Below are 20,133 nucleotides of genomic sequence, written 5' to 3' on the forward strand. Positions count from 1 at the left end.
ATTAATTTTGTGAGAGAGATTATATCATTACTTGAGCTTATGAGACAAGGTTTTCTGCAACTGAAATGATCCAACTGCTTAGATAACTCTAGATATCTGACATAGATGGATGTGAGGCAGCTGATAGTACATGCAAGCACATGAAAAATGATCATCTCTATAATGTTTTTCACGGCACAGAATGCCTCATTCTCAGTTACTGGAGCTTTCAGCATGAATAGTTTGAACCTGAGCCTCCCGTGCAATGATTCCCTGGTGTTTGTCATCCCACAGTATTTGGCTTCCCTAATCTAGAGAAGTGTCTATGAGATACCTTCCTCAAGGCTGGGTTAGACTTTCCAAAGTGCACAGCTGATCACTGGAACACAAAATAAAGCTGTTGTACAAGCCGAAGTGAAAAATGGCCTGTTTTTCACATGTCCACTGCAGCCCCCCATCCTAATTTTGGAGTAGCAACTTCATTTTGAATTTGTTACCCAACAAGTAGGATTTGTCCAGAAAGGGAAGAAGAATTTTTGCACGCTCTCAGAGCTAGAAAATACGGATAATATGACTCTGAAGTTGTATTAATTTGAGCAGCACACAATCCACTCAGCATTAGGATGAATGTAAAGGAAATTAATAGAGTAATGTGGCTGTTAGAATCTTCTCGGCTCACAGACAGAATATGATACAGGGTCTCAAGATAATGCTGTGAAAATGGCAATAAGATGAGAATATATAAGCAAGAATTGCATAATTTAACTGCAACTGAACAACTAACAAGAGACAAAATTTTAACCAGATTGGCTGAAATAAGCAATGAGCAACAAAGAAAAATCTCACGTCAAACGCAAACTCTCTGTAAGATTCTCAGCTGAGGCACCAAATAGTACAAGGATTTGGGTTTAGTCGCTGTTACTATTATTTAGAGAAATAACACGTCTTGCTAAACTCACATTTATGAGTGACCTTTGTAAAGTTCTGTTGGGGTGATCAGTGTAGTTCTTATGCTTCTGCTGTGGTTCCCAAGCTGAACGTGAGCCAAGAGTGTGATGCAGTTGCAAAACAACCACAAAAATGCAGACCTAGAAATAGTGTCAAGATCAAGGGACGTTGTCATTCTCCATTCTTCCCTTTGATCTTTCCAGACCTAATGCTAACATCCTGTGTTCTCTTGCCCTCTCCACTATATTATGATTAACATTTCCAAAATCTGCCAAATGATGCATGTGACTGGACAGATGCTTCTCATGCACTGTGTGCTACAGTAATTTGTCAATGGCTGTTACAAGCCATAAGACAAAACTGGAAAGTCCTGGCATTTTTGTATGATCGATCCCTTTGGCTTGATGCAATGGTGAGTTATTCGTGTTACCTGTGTAATCTTACTCTCTGCATCCTTGGCTTTTCTCTTGGGTGTGTGTGTGTATTTGTAGAATAACCCTTAGTTTATAGAATCTTAACCCCTGGAGAATCACAGGCAGGAGTGTCCCGGGGTGGAGGGGGGAGAGTCAAAAAAGTCAAGAGGGTTTTGCAACCATGCAATCAAAGTCCCATTTTGAGGTAAGGCTTCAATTGTGCGGTCACAACCACCATATTGGCTTAACATCCTTGGACATACAGTGGGGCAAAAAAGTATTTAGTCAACCACCAATTGTGCAAGTTCTCCCACTTAAAAAGATGAGAGAGGCCTGTAATTTTCATCATAGGTATACCTCGACTATGAGAGACAAAATGGGGGAAAAAATCCAGAAAATCACATTGTCTGATTTTTAAAGAATTTATTTGCAAATCATGGTGGAAAATAAGTATTTGGTCACCTACAAACAAACAAGATGTCTGGCTCTCACAGACCTGTAACTACTTCTTTAAGAGGCTCCTCTGTCCTCCACTTGTTACCTGTAGTAATGGCACCTGTTTGACCTTGTTAGCAGTATAAAAGACACCTGTCCACAACCTCAAACAGTCACACTCCAAACTCCACTATGGCCAAGAGTAAAGAGCTGTTGAGGGACACCAGAAACAAAATTGTAGACCTGCACCAGGCTGGGAAGACTGAATCTGCAATAGGCAAGCAGCTTGGTGTGAAGAAATCAACTGTGGGAGCAATAATTAGAAAATGGAAGACATACAAGACCACTGATAATCTCCCTCGATCTGGGGCTCCACGCAAGATCTCACCCCGTGGGGTCAAAACGATCACAAGAACGGTGAGCAAAAATCCCAGAACCACACGGGGGGACCTAGTGAATGACCTGCAGAGAGCTGGGACCAAAGTAACAAAGGCTACCATCAGTAACACACTACGCCGCCAGGGACTCAAATCCTGCAGTGCCAGACGCGTCCCCCTGCTTAAGCCAGTACATGTCTGGGCCCGTCTGAAGTTTGCTAGAGAGCATCTGGATGATCCAGAAGAGGATTGGGAGAATGTCATATGGTCAGATGAAACCAAAGTAGAACGTTTTGGTCTAAACTCGTTGTGTTTGGAGGAGAGAGAATGCTGAGTTGCATCCAAAGAACACCATCCCTACTGTGAAGCATGGGGGTGGAAACATCATGCTTTGGGGCTGTTTTTCTGCAAAGGGACCAGGACGACTGATCCGTGTAAAGGAAAGAATGAATGGGGCCATGTATCGTGAGATTTTGAGTGAACACCTCCTTCCATCAGCAAGGGCATTGAAGATGAAACGTGGCTGGGTCTTTCAGCATGACAATGATCCCAAACACACCGCCCGGGCAACGAAGGAGTGGCTTCGTAAGAAGCATTTCAAGGTCCTGGAGTGGCCTAGCCAGTCTCCAGATCTCAACCCCATGGAAAACCTTTGGAGGGAGTTGAAAGTCCGTGTTGCCCAGCGACAGCCCCAAAACATCAGTGCTCTAGAGGAGATCTGCATGGAGGAATGGGCCAAAATACCAGCAACGGTGTGTGAAAACCTTGTGAAGACTTACAGAAAACGTTTGACCTCTGTCATTGCCAACAAAGGATACACAACAAAGTATTGAGATGAACTTTTGATATTGACCAAATACTTATTTTCCACCATGATTTGCAAATAAATTCTTTAAAAATCAGACAATGTGATTTTCTGGATTTTCCCCCCATTTTGTCTCTCATAGTTGAGGTATACCTATGATGAAAATTACAGGCCTCTCTCATCTTTTTAAGTGGGAGAACTTGCACAATTGGTGGCTGACTAAATACTTTTTTGCCCCACTGTAAATGACAAAGCTCAACCCTCCATTGCAGCTGCTGCCATTTCATCTGTCACACATAACTTTAATCCAAAAATGGGAGCAAACAAAAGATCTTAAAAGATGATTCAGTGAAGGGGCCTAGAGTCATAAAGCTGCCACTGTCAGCTAACCTATCTAGACAGCAGTAGCCAAATAAAGCAGCTAAAATGTAAGGGGGGGTGGGGTGAGGCAGCAGAGAGAAGAGTAAGATTTAGATTTGAGAGATCTGGAAAAAATCAATGTGCATTTCCCTTGGTGTGGTGTTTTTATTGCTGTGATGGTTTTCTTTTTTGTTTTCTTCCAATGTTAATGTTTTTAATCCCCTCATAAGCCAGTGGACAGCCTTAAAAACCAAAGCAACCAAGAAATAGATCAATAAAATAGCTTTGAAAGACAGTCTCAGGGTCTAGAATGCCTTCTATGGGAAGAGGTGACTTTCAGGTATTGAAGGATCTGAAATTTCCACAGCACTCATAGGCAGAAGAGATGCCAACAAGGTGGCCGGGGGGTGGCACGAAACATTGGTAGCCCTTCCTGCGGCTTGCAGATCTTCTTCAGAGGAAGCCCAGCACTGTATGCAGCAGGCTGCAGGGACCCCAACGAGGGTTTGGACCCAGAGAGAACTGGAGGAGCGCTCGCCTCGTCCGGGAGCAGGACAGCAGCCGCTCGCATCCTCACGGCCGAGATCAAGCAGCGTTCCCCGGCTGCAATTCTGGCCGCTTAGGGGCTTGTGATCCGCTCATCTAGAGAGAGGATAGATATTAAGTGCCTCTGTTTTCTTCTGGATTGAGCTTCTAGCTGCTGACCCTCCTCCAGTGTAGCATTCCCACTCCCTCATCCAAGTCTGGCAAAGCCATTGGCGCCCCGTGGTTTGGCTCATCTTCCGATTTTGTTAGGAATTTCAAAAAGGCGCCCCCTTGTTTCTTTTTTCTTTGAGTTTTCCAGCTTTACAGTGGGGCAAAAAAGTATTTAGTCAGCCACCAATTGTGCAAGTTCTCCCACTTAAAAAGATGAGAGAGGCCTGTAATTTTCATCATAGGTATACCTCAACTATGAGAGACAAAATGGGGGGAAAATCCAGAAAATCACATTGTCTGATTTTTAAAGAATTTATTTGCAAATCATGGTGGAAAATAAGTATTTGGTCAATATCAAAAGTTCATCTCAATACTTTGTTGTATATCCTTTGTTGGCAATGACAGAGGTCAAACGTTTTCTGTAAGTCTTCACAAGGTTTTCACACACCGTTGCTGGTATTTTGGCCCATTCCTCCATGCAGATCTCCTCTAGAGCACTGATGTTTTGGGGCTGTCGCTGGGCAACACGGACTTTCAACTCCCTCCAAAGGTTTTCCATGGGGTTGAGATCTGGAGACTGGCTAGGCCACTCCAGGACCTTGAAATGCTTCTTACGAAGCCACTCCTTCGTTGCCCGGGCGGTGTGTTTGGGATCATTGTCATGCTGAAAGACCCAGCCACGTTTCATCTTCAATGCCCTTGCTGATGGAAGGAGGTGTTCACTCAAAATCTCACGATACATGGCCCCATTCATTCTTTCCTTTACACAGATCAGTCGTCCTGGTCCCTTTGCAGAAAAACAGCCCCAAAGCATGATGTTTCCACCCCCATGCTTCACAGTAGGGATGGTGTTCTTTGGATGCAACTCAGCATTCTCTCTCCTCCAAACACGACGAGTTGAGTTTAGACCAAAACGATCTACTTTGGTTTCATCTGACCATATGACATTCTCCCAATCCTCTTCTGGATCATCCAGATGCTCTCTAGCAAACTTCAGACGGGCCCGGACATGTACTGGCTTAAGCAGGGGGACACATCTGGCACTGCAGGATTTGAGTCCCTGGCAGCATAGTGTGTTACTGATGGTAGCCTTTGTTACTTTGGTCCCAGCTCTCTGCAGGTCATTCACTAGGTCCCCCCGTGTGGTTCTGGGATTTTTGCTCACCGTTCTTGTGATCGTTTTGACCCCACGGGGTGAGATCTTGCATGGAGCCCCAGATCGAGGGAGATTATCAGTGGTCTTGTATGTCTTCCATTTTCTAATTATTGCTCCCACAGTTGATTTCTTCACACCAAGCTGCTTGCCTATTGCAGATTCAGTCTTCCCAGCCTGGTGCAGGTCTACAATTTTGTTTCTGGTGTCCCTCAACAGCTCTTTACTCTTGGCCATAGTGGAGTTTGGAGTGTGACTGTTTGAGGTTGTGGACAGGTGTCTTTTATACTGCTAACAAGGTCAAACAGGTGCCATTACTACAGGTAACAAGTGGAGGACAGAGGAGCCTCTTAAAGAAGTAGTTACAGGTCTGTGAGAGCCAGACATCTTGTTTGTTTGTAGGTGACCAAATACTTATTTTCCACCATGATTTGCAAATAAATTCTTTAAAAATCAGACAATGTGATTTTCTGGATTTCCCCCCCCCATTTTGTCTCTCATAGTTGAGGTATACCTATGATGAAAATTACAGGCCTCTCTCATCTTTTTAAGTGGGAGAACTTGCACAATTGGTGGCTGACTAAATACTTCTTTGCCCCACTGTATACTTGTGATTTTCAGCCCCATTTTTTTTTCCTTTTCTCAGACGTTTTCACCCTTCTTACACTGCAAAATTACACTTAACCCTCGAGCTGGCGCACTGGCTCACAGAATGCACCATTCCTGCTTTTTGTTGTTATGTTTTTTGGAAGTCTTTTCAATTTTGGTGCCCCCTAAAATTTGGCCCTCCTAGGCCAGGGCCTACTCAGCCTTAGCCCAGCGCTGACCCTGGCCTCACCCAGTTGTGATCACAATGAAAAGCAGATGTGAGCGTCAGCTGTCTATTGATGGTGCCTCAGAATGACTCCTGTGCACTAAGCCTTAGCCCTCTGAGTCTCAGCCCTCTTGTCTGAATCCAGAATCTTCTGATGTTTCTGCCCGGAAGCTCGGTCCCAATTTAACTTTTCATCTCGTTCATATTCATTCCCTTATTCACTGCAGAATAATCTATTGTGACAGAAACAAAATCTAAAGATGAGAAGGTTCTTTGGAAATTCCCGCACTGGGAGAGCGTTGGACTGGACAGTCCAAGGTTCTAACCCTCCCATTCCTGTGGTCAGGAACATCTTCCTAGGAGTAGGAGCTGTTTGACAATAGAACAGCTGCCTCAGGAGGTGGTTGAGCTCTTCTTCTCTGGAGGCATTTAAACAAAGGCTAAGTGGCTATCTGTGCTGGCAGATTCCTACATTGGGCAGGGCATTGGACTAAACATTCTCCAAGGACACTTATGCCTTAAAATAAATATGGGTTAGTCTTAAAAGGTGCTACTAGACCCTTTCTCATTCTGCCCCAGTGGGATTTTCTGACTGGCAGTCATACGTCTGCTGAATTCTTCTGAGAAGTCTGAGACCCTGGAGGCTTTCTCCACCTCTGGGGAGGCTTCCAAGAAAACGTCCATTGGGTTCCAGGTAACTCAGAAAACAGTTACCCCAGAGCAGGGCAATTGAAGCAAAGTGACAACATGGCACACTGGGGAGTAATTTTAATGGAATTATAATAGGAAGGGGTACAGCCATACTCGCAGAGCAACACTTACTTCTGCTTTTTATTTATTTAATTTTAACTAGAAAATTGCCTAGTGATTTTTGATGATTTGCTGAATTTTGGAAGCACAGTCGGGCTGAAAGAGCTAGAATGACACAGTGGTTCAGGGCTGGGGATGTGGTCACCTCTTCTGCCATATACAGGTAGTCCCCAGTTAACAAGCTCCATTCCCAAGGTCTGTCCTTAAGTCGAATTTGTATGTAAGCTGGAACAGCATTATTGTATAATACTGTCTAAGTAGTATTGTGTAATGAACATGAACCATTGTGTATTTAACTCAGAATTTGCTGTAATAGGCTCCATTCTTAACTATGGGTTGTCCTTAACCCGAGCATGCTTAACATGGAGACTACTGTAACGTAACCCTGTTTCTTGCAAGTTTCCATCATGATCTTGATTATTTAACTAGAAATATCTAATACATGGTTCAAATCAGAACCACAGAAATCTGAATAAGCAGTTTATGACTGACTGTAAAGCTGACCTTTTTTTAAAAAAAAAATGGTTCTAGTTTCTTAGCGCTGATGTAGAGAGTAAGGAAGTTGACCTTGATGGAGAGAGGAAAGATCCTTTACCAAGGTAAGGAGATAAACATTGCAGAAGCCCAGATGAGGGAGGAGGGTTATGAAAACGTCTCAGACACGCACCGCCTTAATTCACATGGTATATAAAAGAGGGAGGAGGTTTGCAAGATTCTGTTACTGTAGCCAACCTTAAGAAAAGTAGCTTTAGGCCTATGTGGTGTCTGTTTCTTGGTCTGGTCTACCTTGTAGGGCTGACAACCATGAACCTGGATGACGACACAAAATGGCTCACGTGGGTAGCCAAGCAGTGGGAGAATATTGCTGGCCACAATAAAGAAATCAACTTGGAACAATTCAAAACTGCGCTCAAGGTGAAAGAGGCAAGTTATGTCCAATTGAGCTGAGTGGATAACAAAACTATGCTATAACTCGGAATGTCCATTGTTGCCAGCAAAAAGTACAGAGATGTTTTATTTTCTCCCTTCCTTGTTAGATTTGGGGAATTGATCCATGCTTGTGATGTGCTAATTAAAATCTAGAAACCTGACGAAGAAGAAGCAGAGGGACAGAGAAAAAAGAGCAGAGATTTTTATTTATTTATTTATTTATTTATTTAGTTCCATTTATATAACCGCCCATCTCACTTACCTGACTCTGGATGGCTCACAAGTTCAAACAACTATGACAAACTCATACAAATAATTTAAAACAATTAACCAAAAACATAAAAGTGAGGAAAGTGCCAACCTACAACTCATGGACAATGCAACCATCTTGCAGGCTCTCCATCAATTTACCATTGATTGCACCAGAAGGCCAAGAAGTAACAGAGCAGGGAACAAATTATCACTCCGATGGAAAGCCAAGGGGAGGTGTTGGTACTGGGACCAGACTGGATAAGCCCAGGAAGTTACCCTGTTGCTGGATGGAAGTAGTTTAAAGCAGGGTTCCTCAACCTTGGCTTGAAGTCCACCCATCTTAAAGTTGCCAAGGTTGAGGAACTCTGCTTGAAAGCATGAGGCTTTTTAAAAAATCTTATTTGGACGACTACCGAAGCATTTTCTGTGAGTCTCTAGTTTAATATATAGATGCCATGAGTGATGCAACTTTCTTTCCCATTTGTTTGCACTCTCAGACTACAGAGCTGTAGTTAATTTGTCTGGGACTAATACAGGTAGTCCCCAGTTTAAGAACAAGTTCTGTTCTCAAGGTCTCTCCTTAAGTCAAATTTGATGTAAGCCGGAACAGTATTATTGTGTAATACTGTAAAAGTAGTATTGTGTAATGAACTCGAGCCATTGTGTATTCAAATTTTGCTATATAGGCTCCATTCTTAATTACGGGTCATCTGTAACCCAGGCGTTCTTAACCTGGGAACTATCTGTACTAGAAGCCTCAAGACTTCTCCCCAAGGTGGGTTTATAATGTTGTATTTACCATGGTCAGTAGTGAACATAACCACTGTAGTTTATATATTTCAGGGATTTGATCACTTATTTTAAAATCAAAACCTAAAGACAATGGAGACTGCTGGATCTTGAGGATCACCTCTGATTTCACAAATATTTTTTACCTCTCTCACAGTCCTTTTTCGCTGAGCGGTTCTTTGCTTTGTTTGATTCGGACGGAAGTGGCACCATCTGCCTGGATGAGCTCCTGAACACCATGAAACTGCTGATACATGGGAGCGAAACAGACAAGCTTCGATTCCTCTTCCAGGTCTATGATGTGGATGGTAAAATTCCGAACTGGTGCATCTGATAACCTATATTTTATCAAAATGAGATTTTGTTTTCCAGATCCTTGTTTTGCTGCCAACAATTGTGCCTCATAGAATAGCCTCCAGCGCTCCTAATTTTGCATCTGGAATGGTAGGACAGTTGTGTATTTTTCTAGTCCCATTTCTAGATCTAGTGCCTTTGATGATGAACAAGACATGTAGAAGTTCAAGAAATACTACTTTTAAATTAAAGAAATGCCCCAATTCTGCAATTTCTATATGATTCCATTCAGTCAGGGAATAACTGCAGCAATTGTGGGTTTTCTAACTCACAGAGGAAGGACTTAGGTTGTATAGATGCAGACTTCTCATGATCCACCAAGTAAGCAGAGTCAACTGACTTTGATTTCCTGGTGGCCACTTCCTGTCCATTGACGATCGCCGCCTCCTCCTCCTCCTCCTCCTCCTCCTCCTCCTCCATAGCAAAATCTTAGATCTGACCTGTCATGGTAACTTACACCAAGCCAAGTGGATTTTTTTTTCTTTGTAGGTGGTGGGTCCATTGAACCAGATGAATTACGTATAGTCTTAAAATCATGTCTGAAAGAGAGCTCAATATCTTTGCCTGAGAAGAAGCTAGATGACCTGACAATGGCTCTTTTTGAGTCAGCAGACTCTGACAATAGTGGATCCATAACCTTTGAGGAGCTCAGCAAGGAACTGGAACATTTTCCAGAAATCATGGAGAACTTAACAATAAGGTATTTTCAATACAATCAACAGCAGCTATTTCTGGTCAAGGACATTTGAGCTCTGGGAATCTATGTTCTGGTGGCTTCCCAGTTTTATTGATATATTAGGAGCATGAAGATGATTTGCAAACCTCAGCTGGTTCATTGGTTTCCTTTTTGTTTCTGATACTTATGTCTGAAACCCTAAATAGCTTCAGGTAAGTGAGAGAGCATCTGTTACTATACATCAAAAGAGATCTTCTGCAGAAGTTCTGCTCTAGATGTTTTTTAATCATGCATTCTACTTAAAAATAAAGGGAAGAGTCTTCTCACCCACTGTTCCCTTTTGAATGCCTTCCAAACAGAGCCACCTGTTGTCCTTTTTACAATATTCTTTTATGGCACGGAAACATGTTTTTTGTCCAATCAGGCATTTTAAATAGTGTTTTTTAATTTTTATCGGTGTTTGTTATTAATTGTATTATGATATTAGAAAGTCTGCCCCCAAGCTGGATATCAGCTCTCTAAATCTATCTATCTATCTATCTATCTATCTATCTATCTATCTATCTATCTATCTATCTATCTATCTATCTATCTTTTTATAAATTTGTATGTTGCCCATCTCTCCCTAATGGGTCACTCTGGGCAGCTCACAATTAAAATCAGAAACCCCATCAACAATTAAAAATCCCCCCATAAATAGTTAAATAAATAATCCATTACAAATCAAATCTAAACAACAAACACTGTACATAAATACTAAAAACATTCAAGATGATGGGGAGGCAAGGTCAATCACCCCATAAGCCACCTCCACTGGTGCGAGCCCCCATCTGGCCCCCAGGCCCTCTGGCACAGCCAGGATTTCACGCCTTTCCTGAAGGCCATGAGAGTGGGGGCACACCGGATTTATGATGTTTTTTTAAAGTATTGTGGCCATCCTAGCTATAGGGGCTTGAGCCAGTATTTTTAATTAGTTGTATATGTTTTTCCAGTTTCTGGGAGGGAGGACATTTCAGAGTGAACTCTCAAAATGAGATAAAGGAGAAGGGAAAGCAGAATTTAATGATTCAAAAGGTTGGAGTGGCTTCAATATTTTTTTCAATTTTTTAAAATCTCCCGGCTTGGATATAAGTATAATAGCACAAATTTGGCACCTTAGAAAAGCATGGTTATGTTGGCCAGGACCACTTCTGTTTGTCCAAAGTAACCAAAGTAACTCCTAATTAAGAGCCTTAAATAATATTTTAAAAATGAAACACACAACTTTTTCTATTAAGTGGATCCCTAGCCAGACATTCCAAGTTATAATCTGAGCCAAGCAATTTAGTAAGATCCACTGAAATATTCAGCTAAATGAATGATCCTCTCTAACTCTTGCTTGGATATGAAGCTAGTTTGAAAGGGATCCAGAGAATCTCCATCATACAGGAAACCCTCCAGCTGAGATACTCTGTTTAATGAATGTCTCTTTGCACGTGCAGTCCCAAGCATTCTTTATAGAAAGCAAATCCCACTGAACGTGTAGAGACAAGAACAGCTGAACAGGGGTTGCCAGGTTCATACAACGCTCTAGGTTGATCTAAAAGGGGGTTGGGTAGTTTGTGGTTCAGGGCATTGCAGGAACCCAGCTGTTCTCTGAGCAAGTTGGATAACCACCCTACCATGTTCAGCCATATTTTGGTTTGTTCTCTATATCCCAGACAGCAAGACATACAAGAACTGATTTAAGGTACAGGAAAGCAGGTTCTGATTGGATTAAAAAACAATAACTATCATAGTGAGAGCAGAAACGGAAGGACTCTGCTTTACTAGATGCCTCCAAGCAGAAGCTAGACATCCATATGCGCAGGATGAACTTGGATTTGGATTCCTGCACAGAGCAGGAAGGTGGGCTTGAAGGCCTCAAGGGTCCCCTCCAAATCTAGAATTCTGTGTGAACACAGCAATTATGATCTGTTGCCCCTGTTTTAGGGGTTGGCATATTGTATGAACTTGGCTACGGAGTGAAAATGAATATGGATGAAGGGCAGGTGGGTGTGATGGAGAAAAAAGCAGAGGGGATCAGTAGTCAGGTGTTCTTAGATCAGCTGCCACTACAAATTCTTGGATACCTTTACTAATGTGTCATCAGCTCCCTGGATAGCCATGCCTCCCACTTTGGTGGGCCATTTTTATCAGCAGGTTTAGTAGCTTTTCCCCCTCTGACCCTTTCTTTGATGTTCTTACTGGCATTCCAGATACAGAAGGTTTCTGCTCCTTGCCTTCTAGGCCAAGGCCCAGATTGGCAGACCTGCTTGAAAAGAAACAACTCTGCCCTTTCTCGTCAGCTGCCTTTGAAGCAGCTGCTGTTGGCCTTCTCTTGAGGATGTGCCATGTTCCTCCGTTACTCTTCAGCTCCCTATAATTGGTATCTTGGGCTTAGAGCTGCTGCCACTACTCCTCTTGTCACTGTACCAGAAAAGGGTTGTGCCCGCTACACAGTGAAACAGAAGAACAGCTTGCAACGCCCTGAAGATTAGCATGGAGACTCTAGTGAGCTTTTGTTGGCAAGAGCCCCTTTCTCTGGGCGCATTGTGCCATGGGCCCGTACAAATGCCTGCCACAGTTAATAGAGATCTAAGAAAAAGCATTCGCCCCTTCAGATGTTTTGGATTTTTGCATGTTGGCAATTCAGTGCTATTAGAACTTAAGAGGGGTCCTACTGAGATGAAAGGGGGGGGGGGTCTGTCTGAATAAATAGTACCCATGTTTGATGCTTGTTTCATCAATCAAATGGGCTAGAAGTCTGTATCTTTTCAACAGGGAGTCGGTTTCCATATGTCTATTGCTTTGGTAACAGATTGATCTGGCATCAGGTTGTTTGCTTGTGACAATGTGAGAATTGGCTCCCATCGTTACAGTGAAGTTTTAACTGTCCAGACTCTAAAGGTACATTATGTCCTACTCAGAAGAGTTTCTGAAGATCTCTGCAAAAAAAGTCATTGACAGCTACTGGCCTGCTTCAGCCACACTATTACTTGTACTCAGTGGCTAGCAAGCAGAAATCAAAAGCACAGCTTTTTGTTAAACAAATTATATTGCAGAAGTTAGAAAAGCCAGAATTAGGGCAGAAATCCAACAATTGCCAACTATAAACTCAAAGTCTTATATATATAGTATTCTTAAGGTTCAAGTCTTATTGTGCACCCAATAATCTGAAGGCCAGTCATTTCTCAGCAGGAGGAGCAATTGCAATGGACTTGCCTGGTCTCAAGCTGTTTGTTGGTCTCATGCTCTGCGCTGTCTCCCTTGCCATTGGCTCCTTCCTCTCCTCCCGGGCTACAAAGCTCCTGGGAGTTTCAGCCTGGGACCCCCTCCTGCTTCCATCTGTATCATGGCTGCTGGTTTTAAGGAGCCATAAGGTTCTTTGTTTCCTCTATTTTAGCAAAGAAGTACAGCTGTCTCTGTAACTTTCACAACAGATGAGTAGTTGGGAAAACGAAACTGCTTCTGAAAAGGAGAAGAATCAGAATTTCCTTTTGACATTTTGACCTTGATGGGCTAATTTCAAACACTGTCTGCAGTTTAGTCCTCCACTAAGAACAATATTACTCTCCCCTTATTTATTCAACCCATGTGTTGAATTGGAAGAAGATGAGCATGGATTTAAAATTGGAGGAAGAAACATCAATACCTGTTGATGACGCTACTCGGATAGCCGAAAATACAAAGGATCTGCAAGCTCTGGTAATAAAAATCAGGGAGCACGGTGAAAATATGGAACTAAAGAAGACCATACTAATGACAACAGGTACAACAGCCAGCCTTAGAATTGACAATGAATATGTTGAAGTGGTGGAGAGCTTCTGTCTTTTAGGATCAACCATCAGCAGTAAAGCAACAAGCAGTCAAGAAACATGCTGCAGAGTAGCACTTGGTAGAGCAGCCACGAAGACCTTGGAAAAGATATTCAGATGCCATGATGTATCTATAACTACATAATAGTGCAGGCAATGGGATTCCCTATGTCACTCTATGGAAGCAAAAGTTTGAAGAAGTAGGATAGGAAGAGTATTGATGTTTTTGAACTTTGGTGTTGGAGAAGACTCCTGAGAATACCTTGGACAGCCAAGAAAACAAACTGATAGCTCATCAAACAAATCAACCCAGAGTTCTCACTCGAGGCACAAATGACCAGAGTCAAATTATCCAACTTTGGACACATTACATGAAGACCTAGCTCTCTGAAGAAGGCTTTTATGCTGGGGAAAGGTGGAAAGAAAGAGAAGAAGAGGACAACCAGCAGCGAGGTCGATGGACTCAGTCACAGTAGTGATGGGTGCACTGTTGGAAGATGTGAAGGACTAAATTAGGGAAGGATCATCGTGGAGAAAATCTATCTGTGTGGTCACTAACAGTCAACACTGACTTGATGGCATATAATCAATTAATCAGAACAATGAGAGAAAATGATGGCAAGAAAGAGAGAGAAAAAGGGAGGGACAGAAAGAGAGGCCGTTCGTCCTGGCCATACACGCCACTGACTTGAGAGCTCCTACAGAATTTTCCCAGGGAGGGGCCCCCCATGGGAAGGGCTACATCTGAGCTGGGGCTGAATAGCAGCGGATACTCACAAGCTGCTGCTACGTACTCAGGATCTCCCCCCTTTTTTTCCTGCAGTAAAACCCATTTAGCAAAGTTTTGATAATGGTTAGCCTGAATTACTGGCTGATGACAGAGGTGGAGGATGCTCACTAACACTGAATATGAACTAGAACTTGAATATGGATTGGCTCAGCCTCAGTTTCTTTGTTTCTTTTTCCATGGCAGAACGCAGCATTCCTTCCATAGTTTTTCTCTTTCCATTTTTGTAGAGAAGTTTTAATTGCAAAAAAAAAAAAAAATCCCCAACAACAAAAAGCAAAAGGGAAAAAGAATGAGAGAAAATCATTAAAGTTGGCTAAAAATAATAGACAGTTTACTTGGTATTTTAAATAAATTACCCACCATCACTATAAACGTGAAAACTGACTTTGAGCAAGGTTAGAAACTGTTTAGGAAGCAGAACACCTTACCTGTTGTTGTTAGGAAGCAGGAAAACGGGTAAACCTACAAAAAAGTATTTTTAATTGTCTGGAGTAGGTAAGCTGGTCCTGCACTTGCATTTAATTATATAAAAGTTATCAAACAGGAAGAGAAATGTAATTATGGCATACTAGCAAGATCATTTGAATTCTCAGTGAGTTAGAAACAAGGATGTGGGTTCCAGGAAATGGGGCAAGTGCCGAAGGAAACTTTTTGGTTTGTTTCATCAGAACAATTTTGAGAGGCAGCAATGTTAGTCTTTTCTAGTGAAAGCAACAGGAAGACATGTGATATATTAAAGACTAACAAATAATTATGCCATAAAGTTTTGTGAATCTCAGCCTACCTCATTAGGACCGTGCTCTGTGTATCTGACAAAATGGACTGAGATGCATAAACTCTTACATGATGATGCACTTGTTTCCCTACAGAATGATCCATGTTTAGACCAAGATTCATGGTTGGAGATGGGTAATTGCCACATTTCTCCAGCTGTAATATTATTGTCTTTCTTCCTATCAGAAAATATTTGTTAAGAAGCGAAAAGTGAATTAGCTGCACATTTCCGTTTTCTGCTGAACTAGCCTTTGGAGGCCTAATGCCCCCAACCCAGAAATAGTACCGAGCCTTCAAGACAAAGAGCCCTTGATAGACCTGTTGTCCATGAATTTATCTAACCCAAAGTCATCCATATGCCACCACATCTTATAGTAACAAATTCCACAGGTTAGTTATGAGCTGGATAAAGAAGTGCTTCCTTTGGTCTGCTCTAAATCTCCTTCCAATCAGCTTCATTGGATACCTTGGTCCTAGTATACCAGGGAAAACTGGCCTATGCTCTGTAGTTGAAGGGAAGCCAAGTTGATTCTTCTATGACATCTGGCAAGCTTTTGCTGCTTCACATACATATCTAATTCTTTGTCTCCAGGTATGACTCAAATACTCAACTGAACCGTGACCAGAAAGGTGAACTGGTCTCCAGCTCATCTGAACAAGAACCAGACCCCTTTTCTCCGAAACATCCAAAACTCGACCGTCCACTTTCTATTTGAATTTATAATTACAATTCATAATTGTAATTCCTTCCTAGGCAGCCATTTCCCAAATACAGGGTCATCATCCATCAGCCTTGCCAAGCCAGTCTAGTCCCCAATGAGCCAGATACATGAAGTGATGCAATTTTGCTGTGCAGTTTCTCAAGTATTTTGCTCCTGATTTCATTCAGAAGATCAACGTGTTTGGGAGAAGCTTATCTGCCATTTTCTCCTGGTAGTTTTTTTTAAACTCACTTTATTGTGGAGGCGGTGGTTGGTGTGAGTACTGGCATTATTTTCTGGAATGCTCTTTGGCATCGTTCTGAAGTTCCCTGACTGCTAATTTTTTGATCTGAGAAAGATCCCCCGAGGGGAGCCTCAGAACTCAGAGAGGCTGCGGATGGCTGGAAGGAGGATTCTGCCCTGAAGAAGAACGGTCTTCTCGCACACCTCTTAATGCTCTTGTTACTCAGAATTGTGTAAGAACACCACTATCCACCTAGGATAGTTTCTCCAAAATTCTCCTCTCCTTTGAAAGAAAAGTTAGAGCAAATTTCCTACCCTCAGATTAAATTGAGAGTTTCTTTGCCCAGTTCAGTTCTAGGAACAAGGGCTCAGCAGATCTTCAAAGGGGCTGCTTTGAACTGTGGAGTCCTTGATGCTCCCTGAGCTTGATCGTTTGCTTGCAGATGTTTCATTACCTGCCTAGGTAACATCATCAGTGCTAGTGAGTGTGGGGTTTGCTCCCTGTTTATATAAAGTAATTTGCCCTGCCAGTGTTGGTGGTTTTCTCCTTTGTAGTTCCTTGATTAGAGTATTGTTTTCTGCTTGATTGTTTGTCTGGTGTTAATCCCTGCTTATCTGGATGTTGGTTGCTGGAGAGGATGTGTTCTGGTCTTTTGGTTTCCTTCTTAGCTTTTTAACTGTCTCTTTTGAATGGTGTGTAAATGTGGTTTATCTCTGTGTCTGTTGATGGCTGATTTGTCTGAATGCCAAGCTTCCAGGAATTTCCTAGCGGTTTTTGGATTTGGCTTGATCTAGGATGCTCACAGTTACCCAGCTGAAATTATGGTTGAGTCTGTCCATGTGTTGTGAGATCAAGGAGTTTTAATCATGTCGTCTGACTGCTAGATTGTGTTCATGGATGCGCTTTGCCGCATTGAGGCAGAGTAGGGTCAAAGTACCACCTTGAATTGGACCCTTGTAGCGTCTGGAGTATAGTGATACCCTGAGGTGGAGCAAGACCCTCCACAAAAGCCTCCTGCTAATAGCACCTATAGAACAATAACTGAAAATAATTTAGAGGCAAGGGAATATTTCCCCTACTCACCCACTCCTTTTCGACTCACAAGACCATCTGTCCCAGGAGAATACTTTTCTCACCCCAGAATGGCAGTCACTCCTTTGGTGAGGTTGAAGGAAACACAGTAAAGCCCATTATGATGGGCTTGAGAATGCTTTTGAACCTCGCTCTCCAGAGCCTGGGAGAAAGCCAGCACAACTGTGATAGAAGGGACTCGTGTATGGGAATTTTACAGCCAAGATCAGGATGAGCAACCTGGAAGTCCAAAGGCAGTGTTTCACTTGGTTAAGTAATTCAGTTCATTTTCTGGGATAGCCATGTTGGCAGTGGTCATACAACATGCTAACATGCACAACCATACATATATGTGTGATTACAGCCGCCAAGAACATTAATCAAATAGATTAAGTGTGCCAGGAAAACATGGTCTTTTGTAAAAAAAAAAAGGTCTGTGCACGAAAGCAGCCTGACTTTACTAAGTAAGACTTTGGGAATGGCTACCTGCTCTACCTACTCAGGAAAAGGGCTGCCTTCTGACTTACTTGTGTTGAGTCTTCCTGCATCTCCCTGGATATTGAAAAGCCTTGAATGCCTCACCAGCTCCTCTCTCCTTTCTCTCTCAGTGCTGCAAGTTGGCTAAAGCCTCCCACAGCCCCACGGAAGAGCCACACCCCATACCACTTGAGTCCTGCCTATTGGCACAACAACAAGAACAAGCTTCTTCTCCTGGGTAGCTATGCATGTGTGAACATTGTCCTCTTCATCTTGGCTGCCCTAAAGCAGGCTGGCTCTGGCATCTGGATCGTGGTGGCCAAAGGCTGTGGGCAGTGCCTGAACTTCAACTGTGCATTCATACTGGTGAGGAACAGGGCCGCATCCCACAGTCCAAGCGGCCGGGGAAAATTGGAGCAGGGGTCCAGGAGGAAAACAACATTGTAACCGTTGTTCCAAGCTTTGGTTTAAATTATCACTTTTGAATAGCACATTTCTGCTAAGAACCACCACAGCATTGCATGGATTATTTTTTTAAGAATGATGAAAGTTTACTGATCCCTAGGGAAGGAAACATCTTTAACAGAGCAGTCGCTGCTGAATGGTTCTGGGGCAAGCCACGTTTGGGGCTGTGGACAATCTGGAACTTTGAAAGCACACAGCGGGCATTCTTACAAAATGCTCTCTATGCAGAGTCACAGAGACATTGAATTAATGGGTGGAACGGGCCAGAAAAGACTCATTTCCTGCCTCCTCTATTGCCTTACTCTTGGTGGTCACCAGCCCCCATGTTTCACTTGGGATTCTGGCAGAGGTGCCAGGCAGGCATCCCTCCTAAGAAAGCCCTGGTTGTCAGGTTCAGCCCAAAGAACTCCACGAGACAATGCAATATAGTTCTGTTGTGTTTATTAGCTTCCACCTCAGGACAGAAATCTCTTCAGACTGAACCTGTTCCCAAGCCAGCAAGCCACAATACTGTGAATTCCTTAGGGTGGTGCCAGTCTCGTCTTCTTAAACTTCCCACGTTCCTGTTGAGGGCTAAGGGAATGCTTATCTCCTTGAGCGCGGCCTTCATAACGCCATTCCATCACACTGGTCCCCCCCCCCTCCTGTTTCCAGAAATGGACATATTGAGCCCAGGGACTTCCTCTGAAATGCAGATGATGCCAGGGGCTGATCGCTTTACCTTTCCAACTTGTCAACCTCCTTAATTAAAAAAAATCAATGAACTAATTATCCCATGGGGCTGCAGACTGCCAGTGGCTATACTGTTGCCCGCGCGGCCTATCCTTGGCATAATAAGTCCAAAACGTTGACTAATGTGTGTCAGAATGCATTTCCAGTCAAATCCAGTGCCGAAAGCTCCCATCCACAGTGGGAAGCCATGAGGGCAGACACCAGAAATCCACCTTCCTCCTTTTCCTGCCTCCCAGGGCAAAGCCAGATGCAGACCCTGCAAAGTCGGAACTAATGTTCATAAATTCTCCGTCCATTTCTACATCACCTTCCTGAGCCAGAAAGCAGCTTGCAGAGAGAGAGCAGACCAGGGCAAAGCAATTCCTAAGGCCTCAGAGCAGGGGCATCCGTCTGGGGTGTGTGTGTGTGAAAAAGATCAAGAGTGTGGCTGCAACAGCATAACCGAAGGTGCAGGGCTTCAGTCACATGCTTGCAGCCGCCATCTTGACTTTTTTGATCCCTTCGGACACCCTTGCATAAGAGGTCATACCCTGGTGAATCAGAGCTCTGGAGGAGTAGGTGTTTGGAGATAGGACGTACAGGGAGTCCCCACTTTAAGGACGAGTTCTGTTCCCAAGGTCTGTCCTTAAGTCAAATTTGTATGTAAGCCGGAGCAGTGTTATTGCATAACATTGTATAAGTAGTATTGCATCATGTAATGAACTCGAACCATTATATATTTAATTCGGATCATTGCGCATTTAACTCAAATTTTGCTATATTAGGCTCCGTTCTCAACTATGGGTCGTCTGTAACCCAGCCATTCTTAACCTGGATATTACCTGTAGTGACAGAATAGTTTCTGTGTAGATGTATTTTAAGATTTTCTTATTTATTAAACAGAAATATTTCAATCTGCTAGGTAAACATTCAGCTTAAAACTTCAACATAGATCTCTTCGCTGTGTACTGAAAAAGGGAATAAGGGGATCAAAGGTTTGCAATAGGGCACATGTGACATTATTTTCTCTGACGTTAAAATTAAATTGAGGCTGCTGTGGGGAAAAAGTTGGTAACATTGAGTTGATCTGAGGTGTGGGTCATCCGTAAACTGGGCATTCTTAACCCGGGGACTACCTGTATTGAACTGACTAGCCCAGGAATGCACTTCATACTGGATCACATGTTCCTGGCTATTATATTCAAACTGAAGAAAAGGGTGGCAAAGATGACGAGCTCTTAGATCAATAATTGCAGGGTCCCTTCTTCTGTTC

The 20,133-nt window shown here is 42.9% G+C and overlaps 1 protein-coding gene across 1 annotated transcript in view; it reads left to right on the forward strand.

Moving 5' to 3' along the window:
- The first annotated feature begins 5,782 nt into the window (after positions 1-5,782).
- NOX5 (NADPH oxidase 5) overlaps positions 5,783-20,133 on the forward strand; it is a 42,316-nt gene continuing 27,965 nt past the window's right edge. Inside the window, exons 1-4 of the mRNA XM_015889308.3 lie at positions 5,783-7,714; positions 8,919-9,069; positions 9,605-9,815; positions 17,816-18,050. Of these exons, the coding sequence (XP_015744794.2) occupies positions 7,547-7,714; positions 8,919-9,069; positions 9,605-9,815; positions 17,816-18,050 (765 nt within the window). The 5' untranslated portion in view covers positions 5,783-7,546. The remainder of the gene's footprint in view (positions 7,715-8,918; positions 9,070-9,604; positions 9,816-17,815; positions 18,051-20,133) is intronic.

This window comes from Python bivittatus, unplaced genomic scaffold, assembly GCF_059951505.1.
Source record: "Python bivittatus isolate LINGU-HERP-01145 unplaced genomic scaffold, Pbiv_v1 ctg000210_np1212, whole genome shotgun sequence".
Classification (NCBI taxonomy): Eukaryota; Metazoa; Chordata; class Lepidosauria; order Squamata; family Pythonidae; genus Python; species Python bivittatus.